The sequence below is a fragment of the Thermobia domestica genome, chromosome 8, assembly GCF_964235325.1.
Source record: "Thermobia domestica chromosome 8, izTheDome1.hap1.1, whole genome shotgun sequence".
NCBI lineage: Eukaryota > Metazoa > Arthropoda > Insecta > Zygentoma > Lepismatidae > Thermobia > Thermobia domestica.
Window position 1 is genome coordinate 45604349 of NC_137461.1, and position 14646 is coordinate 45618994.

At 36.6% G+C, this 14646-nt stretch overlaps 1 protein-coding gene across 1 annotated transcript in view; it reads left to right on the plus strand.

Annotated features, from left to right (window-relative positions):
- Positions 1-13997, plus strand: part of LOC145692858 (uncharacterized) — a 38914-nt gene extending 24917 nt beyond the window's left edge. Inside the window, exon 2 of the mRNA XM_081768382.1 lies at positions 9971-13997. Coding sequence (XP_081624508.1) covers positions 9971-13711 — 3741 coding nt within the window. The 3' untranslated portion in view covers positions 13712-13997. The remainder of the gene's footprint in view (positions 1-9970) is intronic.
- Positions 13998-14646: the final 649 nt, after the last annotated feature.

Consider the following 14646-nt stretch of genomic DNA (forward strand, 5'->3'; position numbering starts at 1 on the left):
TCTCTGCACAAGCATCCGAATAAATATGATAAGGAAGAGAAAAATCGGGTTGGCCTAAAGCTGGAGGTTGACTAATGATTTCTCTTAATTTGAAGAAAAGTTCTAGCAATTCGGATGTCATCTGAAATTTCTTATCCTTTTTAAGAAGGTCGAAAAATGGAGCTGTTAGTCCTGCGAAGTTAGCTATGAACTTGCGTCTCCAACCAATTAAACCTAAAAATTGCCTGACCTGTTTCTTGGATTTTGGAATAGGAAAACATCTTATCGGTTCGTTGTGACGCGGGTCTGTCTTAACTTCCTGGCCACTTATTACATGTCCTAAGAAGTGGATTTCTTTCTGCAGGAAACTACACTTCTTGAAATTCAAAGAGAAATTAGCCGACCTAAAAATTTCAAAAACACGTTCCAAATGTTCAAAATGTTGGTCTAAAGTGATGCTAGAGACGAGAACGTCATCTAGATAGACCGTTACGTACGATTTCGTAAAATTTTGAAAAAAACTATACATTACATTTTGAAAAATAGATGGAGCACTTTTAATTCCCATCGGAAGAACAGTCATTACATATTGTCTGCCTAAGTAAACAAAGCTGGTACAGTTATACGAAGAAGGATGAAGTCCTATTCCGTAATAGCCTGACGAGCAATCAAAATTACTGAAATAGCATGCTTTGGCAACACGATTGAGAATGTCCCCAATCGGCTCCACCTGTATTTTAGATGAAATTACCTTTTTATTGAGATATCGCGTATCAAGGACTGGGCGTACGCCACCAGAAGCTTTTTTTACACAATGGATCGGGTTGCGGTAAGGAGAAGGTTGTTCTTTGGCGATCCCTAACTTAACCCATTTTTGAAGTTCTTCCTCAAATGCCGCCTGCATAGACTGGGGAATAGGATAATACGGACCGACAATAGGCACCTCATCCGTCAATTCGATCCTGCACAGGGGTGTTCTAACTCTTCGCGGATACTCAGAAAAGAGATCTCTATTTTTAATAAGTAAATCTTGTAAGCGTTGTTTCGAAGAGGAGTCTAGATCGTCTCGAGAGGAAATATAAGTTCGAATTTCATCTTCACTGAGATTAGATTCAAATTCCGTCACCGAACTAGTTTTATTCTTCAACCTAACCGAATCTGTCAATGAACCCACTTTAGATTGATCTATACTATTAGAAGTTTCGCTTACTACCGCAACTATCTTTTCCAGTGACTTGTGAAAAGGACTATTTTCGATTTCAACCATCGAAATAGAAACCGAAAGTATGTTCGGGTTTGTGGTTTCAATAACAATTTCCTTCCCGGAATTATCCTTCAATCTAACTTCTCTTCTACATCTATCAATCACTCCTTGGAACTTGTCCAAGAAGGGACAACCCAAAATTAAATCAGTCCTTAAATATTTTATGACAAAGATTGGCACATCAAAAATCCGGTTCTGAATGTTTAAATTAAAAGTTTGAACACCCTGCACAGAAAATTTCTCCTTGCCGGCAAAGGCGCCCAAAGTCAATCCTGAATATGGTCTTAACTTAGCAGATGGGAATTTCTGCTTAAGTTTTCTCCATATCTCCCAGTCCATCAGGTTCAGATCTGAGCCACTATCTATTGTACAATTTAACGTTACACCCCCAATATTACCACTTACTACCGGAGACGATGAAAAATAATGTTCACTAATTGGTTCTGATATTTCGTCTTCTACTACAAAATTTACATTGAAGCAAACCGATTGTTGATAAACATCAAAAGTCTGAGAAATTTCATTAGGATCCAACGATATTAAAGTTTTAGGAATAGTTTCTAATGTCTGGTCAATTATAATGGGGTCTTCATCCTTACCGCAGCCAGCTTCCCCCATTTCCAAAAGTGACTGCCTTTCTAGTTTTCCGTTGCCGGAGCCCGTCTGTCTGGGGTCGTACTATTTCCGTTTATGTTTCCCGAGTTATTGGTAAAAATTGTGTTATCACTATTTCTCTCATTACTTGGAACGGAAGTGTTTTCTGATGACTCATGCCTATAGTTCGAATTTCCATTTCGACTACCACGCCACCTTCGTCGGAAGTTCCGATTCCTTCCTCGGTACGGTCCAAAGCCTTGATTGTTTTGCGCGTTTTGACCATTCCGATTATTTCTATTATCATTACCGTATCCTAAATTATCTCGGTTAGTACGTTGACTGTCGAAGTAGCTAAGAAAATCAGTTTGACTCCCACTTTCTACTTGTTGAATTTTATTTTTGACGACTTTAGCCTGTTTGGCAGAAAACCGTCTCGCAGGAGGTCTTAAATCACACGCGTGCGCGTTTGCGTGACCCGACAGTGCTGCAATCTTAGCCATCAATTCATCGATGTCTGAACACGGGCTTACCATGAACAACCGCGAATCCTCAGCCGGCAAGCAACCCAATAAAATATCTATCAATTCGGACTGGTCTGGCACTTCAGTTATATTGAAATAGACCTCGACTATATACCAAGCAAACTCAAGCAGTGTAGAAAATTTCGACCTATCGAATCTTAAAGCTTGCAAAGCTTTCTTATGGATCCTTTCCATACTGGCAGAACAATACTGTTTCTTAAAAAGTTTTACAAAATCTTCATAACTTTTAATATCGCGTGCCACTGATTGCAGCCACGCTTCGGCCCCCCGCATCAAACATTTCGACACTATTAAAAGTTTTTCGGCATCAGACAATCTATACATATCCAAACATCGTTGTAAATTTCGCAAGAAAGATCGACCTGCACCTGCTGTCACCTCTCCACTAAAAACCGGAAAATCTTTAAGGTCTTTAGGTTTGATAATAGACGATGAGAAACTAGGAGAATTTTGGAAACCACTATTAGGTGAAAAGAAAAATGGGTTAGAAGTTACTGGATGAACATCAGGTTTTTGGCCTTGCCATTGCCATTGAGATTCCAAATTCGGGGTGGTTGTCATAAAAGAAGATCCGAAACAATTTCCTAAGTTAGTACCCTCAAAAATCTTGTTTTGCCAATTACCTGCCATATAATGATAACTATCATTACCACTCGACAGAGGAGGAGTCGACAGGTTGTATACAAAAGGATTGTTAGTTGGGATATTCCTATTCCGGTTACTTGTTTGAGCAAACCCGGTTTCAAAGTTCACGTGCGCTCTTTTTCTAGGAATTTCGTGATCTACAGACTTGTCACTTTTACTATCCTCATGCAAAGCTAATTCTAACTTTTCTAATTGCTGTTTCAATGCTGTTACTTCATTTCCTATTTCGCCTTGATACTTCTCTAATCTTTCATTTGTTTTGGAATTCTGTGATTTCAGCTCGCCCACTGCGCCCTCAACTCCATCCTGCTTACTTTTAACTTCTTGTAAAACAGTATTCTGCGCTTCTATCCTCTCAGGTAATTGTTGCAAACGCGTATCCTGAGATTCGAGCCTACTCAAGGTTCCCTTCATATTATGCTCAAGCGTTCGAATTCGTAACTCATTACTCTCGACCTTCGTGCTAACTATCCCAACATTATCCATTAATTTCTGGCTTGCTACTTGCAATTCCTCATGAGCTTGTATTTTTACTTGCTCCAACTTAGAGGATAATTGCTGCACAGTTATAGCAGTTCGTTCAATTTTAGACTGCACCTCAGTAATTTGAGTCCCAAATTTCTCGAACCCTTCGTCGATTTTCTGGTTAACTTTACTCACCTCCTTTTTACTACTAACTACCTCGTAACTAATTTCGTCTATCTTCTTGAACAGCTTTTCCATCATTAACATAAGACCGTCTTCTCGCGAGACAGACGACACAGTACAATTGTCTCGTAAGACAGGTGACGAGGTCGCGATGGGTGCATTGTCAGAAATACCGTTATCAAGTGTAAACTCCTTGTTTCCCTTTTCGGGATCCTCGTCATTGCCATTGTTAGGCTGAGGTAGCTTAGCTGCTTCGCACCCTGCACATACCCAACGGTAGGAATCAGCGCTTACTAAAGCAAACATGCTAGAGGTATTCTTCATACCTACACAATCAAAATGAAACCAGCGAAGGCAACTCTCGCACATCACGGCTTTCACTTTCTCTACTCCTTCATTACTGACTACTTGATGCGCATTATCACAACATGCATATTCTTTTTGCTGAGAACCCGAACAAACGCTATCCCCATCAGAGCCACTTCCACGAGACGCCATTTTACAATCGCTTTACAAACACAGTTAGCATAAAACAAAACAAAAAGACATTGAAACTTTCACTTCAAGAACACTATATGCTTATATAAACACTCATAAGATATTTCCAGTCAAGCCTCCAGTCCCAGCACCGGAAAACAAAACTCGCCCACCATCTCTCCACTTCACTTCCACTTCACCTACCTAATATTTGAATTATCCATTAATATTATTACACGTTACTTCTCGAGCAGTACTCAGACAAGAGAAACATCCTAAGGCTGGGTCGCCACTTTTTAATGTAACGATTTATTTCGCTTTCTTCCTTTCCTCAGAATTTGGCCTAGGTTGAATATTCTGCTGGGTACTGAAGGTACTCCAGGCTATCCAACCGTAACTTAAATTATATTGCACAACGAAGAAAAGAAAAAAAACTTAAGTTAAAATATAAAAGAGAAATAAAATAACATCTGCAATAATGAAGAAAGGAAGATTTAAAAAATATATATATATATAAAATAAAATTAAACTATACTTGGAATCAGGATCTTTTCTCCTGTTGAGACCACTGCGAGAAGCACTGTAACTGTTGATAATATCCATAAAGTTTAATTCTTTCGTTTTGAAGACCACTTGCCAATATTGTTAATCGAGCTTATAACTAAGGGATATTCAGATCTCATAACACAATGACGACTACTTCGGACAGTACAAACTAAATTTATTGTTAGAACAGAAAGAAAAAAAAGTGAAACTACAATGACAGAGCTCCCCTTCCCGCACGGGGAGGAAAAGACTGAAACACATTGCAAGTGGAGAAAAAAAAAAGTATAATTAGGTTTGAAAATTTAGTCCCAAATTATGCTCCTAATTCCAAATTTTGTCTTCACCAAACCTACCTTTACGACAATATCTACGCGAACAGAACATTTACTTTAATGCACCTCTTAAGTTTCCAAAAAAAAAATTAGTTTAGGTTATATTTAGTTTCATACAATATAAACTCTGTTTCGTCAATCCGATTCTTAGTGCAAGTACATTTTTTTGCATTTTGGAAATTTAGAATTACATAGTACAAAATTACAAGTTCTGTTTATATCGGGTTGACCAAAAAAAAAGAAAATTGTTACGTTGCCTGAACTCAATTTCGTCACAATTTAGTATTAAATTTTACAATTGTTTTTAAACACTATTACATCATTCGAAAGGAAGGGGGGGTGGTAACATTTCTTTCGCCTGCTGCCATACATCAGGAATACAAAATAACTATTACAAAGGTTTACGGCATACTTATTAACTCGGTTCACAAACTCAATACTATTTTCACCCAACAGCTTTCCTAATGGCTGAACACCCTATGAAAGTGGCAGCGGTGGAGATAGAGAATGGCCGGGCCTACATAAACGCACTGAAGAAATAAAATATTATCTGCCTTCGAGCGGGCAACCTGTCTATCTCAGGCGCAACACGTCTCTAAATACACACTTTCTTCATATATTTAACTATTTCTTTGCCCATGGCTCATTAAATCGCAACTTCTCTAGTGTCACTTTTGTGTAGCACAAATTTTTAACTACTGATCGTATCTGCCAAATATTTCTTTAAGTTACAGGGTGAGCGGACAAGCTTCAGGTAATTCCATTATCACAAGCATTTATGTTAACAACATGCCAGCAGGATAGAGAGAGAAAGCAGTGAACGTTCTAAACATTACCCCCGGTTTATAATTCCATAATTAAAGTTTACTAGAAGGGTCCTATTAACCACAAACAACAGAGCCAATTTCAGATTTTGGTACACAATAGTTAACAATACTAAAACTAACCTAACTACTATAACTAACAAACAAAGAAATAAATTCACACAAAACGGAAGAGATTTGAACGAAGATTTGATATGGAGAGGTGCTAAGCTAAGCGTAGATTTTTGATATTTGAAGTTCCAACCGAGACAAGTGGAAGTGGAAATGAAGGGAGAGGAAGGACGAATTCTATCACCCAGGCGACTGGGGACCCATGCTTGACCGGAAAGATTTACTTTAAACAATCATGTTTCTAAATTCCATTACTCTAAAGAAACTCATATAATGTTATTTTTATCATTGTAGAAACAATTTACAATAAGCAGGCGTATATATTAATTTATCTTTGCTCCCCCTTTTTATCTGATATATATATAAAAAATATATAAATTTTCGAAAACCAATAATTTAGTTCCTAGTTCAAATTTTTAAGGTTTGTCACGGTTTATAAAACATCAGCCAATTCGTCCGAAACTAAATTTAGACGGCAGCAGTCACTTCCCCTACGCCTGGAATCTTCCGAGTCACATGACCCTTCCGGATTTACAATTTATCTTCTAGATTTACTCCAGCCGCATTATAAATAAAAAAAGCATTGATGTTACCTTGTAATCCTGGAAACTAACGTTCAAACCTTATCCACTGCAAACTAATCCATTATGGGTGAAGCACGTGCATCCTCACCATGCAAGAGGGAGTTGTCAATTTTGTCGTAGTTGATCGAATTATTACACTCAATCCATAGCTGTCCTTCAGGTTTTCTCCCACCAACCGGTTTTGGTTTCACTAATAAGTTTGACTTACATATTACACTGCGGTTAAGTGGATTTTGTTAGAAATTTCTCCCTGAGTTGGCTAAGACGCTCTCACCACTTCATGATGACGCGGAAAAAAGGGCGCTATCCCCTACCGGCGAGGATAGCTTCACTTCGCCCCCCTTATTTTTCAATTGGTAGGTTTAAATACCGGAGGATGTTGGAAATTTAACATACTTATTAACCTATTAAATGTGGTAAAATAATTACGATTAAAGTAAAAATATTTAAATTACAACTACTTACTTGAATAAATCTAGTTTGAAATTTTAAATTTTCTCTTCTTAAAAAAAATACTTGATATTTGTTTGTTTTTATTCTAGCTTTTCTCACTTGGTGGCAGCACATTCGCGCACAGCGAGGACTATAAACGAACACTTGATGTGGCTTTGGATCGAACTCGAAGGGCGCCATTTTGGGTCCTCAGATCCCAACGATCTCATACTAATATAAACAATTATACATGAGCGGAAAGGGACCGTCTCACTAGTTCGAATACTAAATATATTATTTCACTTGGTTCCAATAACACTGAGTATATCATTTCATTTAAAACTTAGCCATTATTTTAATTCTAAAAAAATGTTACATGCCATTTCCATTATAGTTTAGTACAATTCGAACACAATACTCTTAATCACACTAATATTCATCACTTGAGTGGTCTTGTAATTTGAGGGTGTAATATATTTGAAGTAGTTTCTTCGAACGTTCGAAGGTGAGCCTGTTCCTTGTGACGTTATGGACAAAGGACCAATTTAAGAAAAGTCTTTCAATATGCGCTGAAGATGCTGGGATGTTCAGTAACTTCATAGCAAATTTCGACAACTCCTTATGTTGCCGAGTAGCGAAATACCAGAATATGCGTGGGATTGTAATTCCCTTCTTCATAAGTTCAATTAATTTTCCACATTTTTCCCGATGTTGCTGGTAGCTAGTTATTCCTGAAGGGCCGAGGTTTTCCAACAGAAACTCCTCTACTTGTTCGTGATGCTTTTCTCAGACATTGCAGAAAGTCGTCGCAAATGGAGACCACGAAGGCTTACCATTGTTGTTGTATTGCACAATAGTTTCTCCCACGGCTTCTCTGGCATCAAACTTTTTTCGATTACAGAGGATTTAAAACATGAAACATGATGAAATGGGTATTGAATAGTCACGAGTGCAAACCGTATTATACAATGCTACTTTACAAAGCCAATACAAAATTCCCAGTTTATGCTTACAGAATAAGTTTTGCAAAATCCAGCTAGATTCCATACAATTTTAGGAAGAACTTTTTTAAAGCTCAGCAGTTAGAATATTTTCTTTTAATTTGTAGACCTGTTTCTATTTTTTTAACGTATTTTACGTAAATTACGCGTTTTTACGTGTATTTTACGCGTCACGTACAAAACCTTTTTTTTTACACGTAATTACCCAACCCTGGTGACAATAAAAGTATTATTTACTTACGGTTTAGTCAAAACTTTGATATATATATATATATAAGTGCTTGATTTAACTCTTACTTTTTTCTTTCCTTCTTTTTTTTCAAAAGAAACTCATGTTTATTTCAAAAGAACTGTACACTATATTTTATTTTATTGTAAGTATTGTACTTCAGAAGCTAAAATCTTTTCTCACTTTTCGGGTAACACATAAATTCTACAACTAAAAATAATAAAAAATCAGGATCTTTTGAAGTGATTCACCCATTGGGGCATTATGTTGATAACTTCAAAAATTTGAAGTGTTATTTAGAAATGCCATGCTGCATCGACCGAAACAAATAGTAATCTGAAGAAGAGATGTCTGTAAATAGAACGGATGGAGTTAGACATTGCATCGAAATACCTTCAACGTTTCCATTACTAGAGTTACAATATGTGGTCTGGCATTGTCACTAAGAACAATAAGTTTGAAGTGTGACAAATGTGTCTTTTTGGAATATTGCGGGCGTTTTCCTTTGAGTGATCGATTCAAATTGATGTATAATCGTGTTCGGTAGCATTCAGAATTAAGACTTCACCACCTTAATGCCACCCAATGCACAACACAATCTTCTTTTCTTGAATATCATGTTCTTGCGTTGATGCAGGGGTGGATCCAGGGGAAAGCGATCGGGGCAACCGCCCCCTCTCAGAAGAGGAAACTTTCTTATTTTATATATAAATAAAACCCATCCCAGAGTTTGGAGCTCTTAAAAGTAGATTAATTCTAAAGTAGAAAAGATTAATTCTAAGTAGTAGTATTACAACCCCCTCCCCAGAAGTCCGTTCTTCATCCGCCCCTACGTTGATGTTGATGACTCTCTGGGACACTGTCATGATTTCCTATTGTAACGAATACACTTTTCATTGCCAGTCATAATTGGATATTAAAACGGGTTCCGTTTTGTCTTTGAAACAGCAAATCCGTTCTTCATCCGCCCCTACGTTGATGTTGATGACTCTTTGGGACACGGTCATGATTTCCTATTGTAACGAATACACTTTTCATTGCCAGTCATAATTGGATATTAAAACGGGTTCCGTTTTGTCTTTGAAACAGCAATTCACAAATAGTTAACGTCCCCTTTCTCTCAGTTTATACGGTACTCAGTTTCCTACTTTTTGTGTCATTCTTATTGCTATTAAACGTTTGCTAACAGTTGACATATAGTGTTTCAGACAGTGGCATATGATGTTTCAGTACATTTAGTGTTTTAGACAACTTTTTAAGCATCTGAGATGAATCTTCTTCCAGCAATGCTTCTAATTTCTCATCTTCAAACTTTGTCAGACGCTCTGTGTTATTCGCGTTAACATTATTGTCTTTGCCAATCATCTAAGCCAAACTCTGCAAATTGTTTCAGATACAGCATGCTTTCCACATGGTTCCACTAGCAAATGATGACTTTCAGATTTCTTGAGATGAAAGCAGAAAGGTTATACTTCCCTCTCTTTTTGGCGGGGGTGCAATCGTTTTCAAGGCAATAAATAGTTGTGTCCTTTTCTCTCATCTAATGTAACATACAGATATTAAAGCATATTTATAGTATTTTTCTGTACCTGTGGTGTCTCTTTCCGCTGTGTTGAAATAGCACAATTACTGATTTCTATTAGTCAATAGTGAGAATTAGTTAAAAACACCTAACAGTTTAGAATTTTTTTATTGTCAATTTTGGTGTATAACATGATAAGAAGCAATACTAATGTCTGTGTTGGATATCTCTTTGCAGGAATGTTGTGATGTGATTCCCGTAGGACCTTCCTTGCGTGCATTTGAAGAAACTAAGATCTTTGAAACGTTACCTCGTCCGCTTCCAGGAGAGGTGGAGGTTACACTGCAAGCAGGTTATCAATTTCGCCAAAATGTTATAAAGTTTTTGACCACCGTCTTAAATTCTCCGAATCTACAACTTCGTACTCCCGACCTCTATGCTCTTAGAAATATCCTAAATGGAATCCAAGGCGGATATATAAGTGTGGTTGATGCTGTAAGTGTTGTGGTAGCATCTCAGAAGACCTCGAACGAAGAGGTTCTTCTTGTTCTGCTTCAACGTTTACAAGAAACTGCTCCTGTTAGTTACCTCTGCGACATCAAACGTATTCAATTAGCTATTTTGAAAAAGGAACTTAGAATAGAAGAAATACTTCAAGGAAAATTAATATACATCACAGAAAATCTTCCAACACTTCCAGACAATGTTTTAAAATCACAGTGGATTTCTGCGTTAATTAATAGTGTCAAAACTCAATATCAATATGAGTGCCAAAGTCAATTTAACATCGCTGATTTACTTTTCAAAGCAATTAAATTACAACATATTACCCTTTCTCCACAAATAATTACTTATTTAATCCCTTTGTTATATCCTGGAGGTGGCAACTCACTAGGTATCGAGTCTGCAATTACTAATATAATCATAGAGTTTCATACTAACCCACGGGTACAGAGAGTATTGAAGGAGTACGTAGTAAATATTGATGTTGAAACGCACGAGAGTGTTCATTCTATTATAGTAGACTTGCTAGGAAGAATTCAAAATGTAACTCAGCCTGCTACGACATCGAATCTTTTCTTTTCCATACGAACTATCATTGACACTCCTCCTATAACAGTATCAACAACAATTGTCGTTAAACAACCTCCTATTGAGGTTTCATTGCGTCAAGTGTTCAGTATAGTTGTTTCACGGGAGTATCCAGACGATATAGAACAAGCTATAAAAACTTTAGAAAACGATATTATTCGTGGAACAATTAAACTAGGTAGTGCAGAGAAACTCATCATCATCCAACAACATACGAATGACCCACGTTTGCCTCTTATAAACTTGCTTGAAATATTAGTGAAGAAGGAAGAAGAAAATACTCCATTGAACAATATTATAAAGGCAACCCTAGCTCATCTTTATTTCAAGTATTATAGAGAAAACAATTTAAAAGCAACATTAACTCAGTTATATGAAGTAATCCAGCTTCTGGACGCATACAGGTCACTAAAACTCCAAGAAGATCTCACAAAGTTGATTGTATCGGTCCAAAATGTACTTATAAAGTTGCAAATCGAATGGTCGGTGATTTTACAACAATTTCCATTAGCCCAGTATGAAAATCCGCGTCCCCTTTTGATAGCAATCCTTAAATACCTCGTTGAAACCCCAAATCTAGTAACACAAGATCAATATTGCATATTAGTAAAATTTGTCGACAGTTTCCCAGTTGTCGGACCAAATGTGGCCGTAGCTAGGATATTCAACGAGACACATAGCCATGTACTTGCTGATGAAGACGACTCCCAATGTTTCCTTAAATGTCAAACAAACTCGTTACTAAAACCGGAACTACATCTATTGGGACAGTCTTCTGTCCTTGAACGTCCAACTCTTCGAAGCTTTTCATCACGAGCAAGACCAAGCGTAGAGGAAGTAGAAGGTGCTTTTAACAGTCTAATGAAACACGATCTTTCACCTGATGAGATTGACTACTTGGATTCTGTATTAGAACATTTCAAATTAAAGAGTCACTCCGCTCGTAAACCCACAAAAATTGTCAAACGAGCAAAAGAACCTAAGTCTACTGGTCTGCGCGCAATGACCGTCAGCAAAGAAGTGTGTCGAGAAAGCCTTCCCGATGACAAAATTGACTTTGTCATCAGTGCTGCTCTTGAAGCTCTAAATGAAATCAAGGCTCAGCAAGTCAATAATCAGGAACCTTTGGAGAGTATACTAAAAGTAATAGAATATATAAGCAGCATTGAAATAAAAGAGATTATTAGATATTTCCCGTTGCCCAGTAGCAAAGAACCTAAAATAATTCTCGATAGTCTTATTGATTTTCTCCTTACGGAACCAAATGTTGATCCAAATTATATACCACATTTGAATAAAGTTAAAGATTACATATTTACTATAGTTATTCCTTCGCCATCAATTAACATCAATGTCACTGGTGTTGTGAAGATTGATTGGACAGCAATGTTCTATAGAGTTATAATCAATGCTGAAAGTCGTAAGATATTTATACCAATATATAAATATCTGACTAGTGATAACAATATTCTTGTGCACATAAATAATGTAAATCCCAATGACTACATAAAAATTAAAGAAGTTCTAAGGGCTTGGATAGAAGAAATATCAAAGATACAGAAGATCCCTCAGGATGTACAGCAAGCTCTGAATAGTTTGAAAATTTATATAGAGTCATACTACCAAGATGACGAGGATTGGCAACCTGTCTACAAAGAAGGCTTTGAATTATTATTATCGATGGGATATCCTCTAGATAATGATGCGTACAAAGAATTAGAAATAATAGTGGCTACGTATAATGAACAACACCAAGCATCTACAACTGAAAGAATTGAGATCGATGATATACCTGTCGTATATAATGCATTCCTGTATAGATTTAACCAGGATCCTGCGACAAGCAAAGCAGTGGAAATAGTTAACAACTTTGCTGCAGAGCATACACTAACATCGATGGATAAAGAAGATTTTACAAACGCAAGGGACATGATATATGATTGGTTACAGAGAGTTCGTCAAATTTCTGATCTCACACCATATTATGAAGAAAATATTAAGATATTAGAAACGAACCTTGATCGCTTATATGATACACAGCAACATTGGATATATGTATATAGGGATGGTCTACAATATGTAATTGAAAACGGAATACAGGATGTTCCCCCATATTTCATAGGAGAAGTTGATCAATTAATACAACAAATGGAAAACGATGGACGCTTGACTACTGTTGAGACCCAAACGCGCACTTCAAGATTTACATATACGGAAATTTCCATATTTACAGAACCACCTGGTAACGGCGAATTTGGTGGTGGTAGTTGGTCGTGGAATGTTACTTCTCAACGTAATGTAAGTAGTACAGGAGAAATACAGTATGGAAACATAGCGCTTCCAACAAACGGAACACATGTTTTCCTAGAAGACGGAAGGGCTGTTCCACTAGAGCAATACCTGAAAGAATTAGGAAACGGAAAAATTGTTGGAGTAGAACAAATCCCTGCTGGAGGAGGAGAACAATACACTATTGACAGAGTAACCACAACCAAAACCATACCTATTAACTTGAACGCAATATTTAGCAAATATTTACAAGATGGTAATTTGTCAAATAAGCTTGCAACTCTTATGAACTTCATGGCTCAAAGTCCAGAGGCTCGAGCAGTGCCATCTAAGGTAAACATATTACAGTATAAGTATATGAAGGACGTAATCGAGGAATACTTAACACAGGTAGCTCAAGTACCTGGCATTCCTCCAGAAGTTCAAGATGCCATTGAAAGTATGAAATCAAGCATTTCTAAACTTTACGGTGATGAGGAGATGCTACCGGCATATGTAAAAGGCTTTGATATCTTAGAACAGCTAGGATATCCTCCTTCAGAGGGAGACAAACAACAGATAATCCAGTTGTTAGCCGAGGGTCAACAAACTAAGTAATAGAAGATTTCTTCTTAAGTAACAAAAAACATAGTTTAATAATATGTTTCTGACTTTCTAAATATCAGTAAGAGAATAAAGGGAATAAAGAAATACATAATCATTAACCAATAAAAAAAACTTAATAAATACGAACTGCTTGAGTTTAAAAAATGTACATTCAGAATGATTGATTAAGTAATTTATATTGACAATATTAATTCTGTGGCTGGAACCTAGAATATTGAGAATATTGAACATAAAATAAATAGTTTTTTTTTATCTTTTTAAGAAACAATGGAATCTTTGATCCTTTTTCAACTTTAGTTGCATTTTATAATCCTGTATAAGTTGCTCATGACAAGGTCTAAGTAAGCTCACAATGTTTATATATATATATATATATATATATATATATATATATATATGGTGTTTCAAAACAACACTAACAATGTTTGTGAAGTGATTTCTGACACCAACATAAGACAAAAGTATAGACAAACCTGGGTGCACAAATAATTCCTTCGAAGTTATAGGCTGCCGAAAACATCAGAAAATGAACTTTAAAAGTCCATTGCTCCAAAACTCTGGGGCCTACCGTAGTCGGGACAAGACTTCAGTGCCCTATCCAAATATCCATGTTTCAGAATCACTCCAGAAAGGTACTCACGCAACAATATTTATAAAGAAAGTTTAGCTACGGGCATATGATTTGAAGTACTTATCAACTATTTCTATAAAAAATGTTGCGAAAGTACCGCAGGATTCTGAAACATGGATATTTTGAAAGGGCACATACTAGTTCCTAAGTGAAGTCTTAATCTGACTACACTAGGTCCCATAGTTTTGGAGCTATGAACCTTTAAAGTTCATTTTCTTCATGTTTTTGGCAGCCTATAACTAAGAAAGGAAGCATTTATGCACCCATGTTGGTTTATACTTTTTGTCTTATCTTG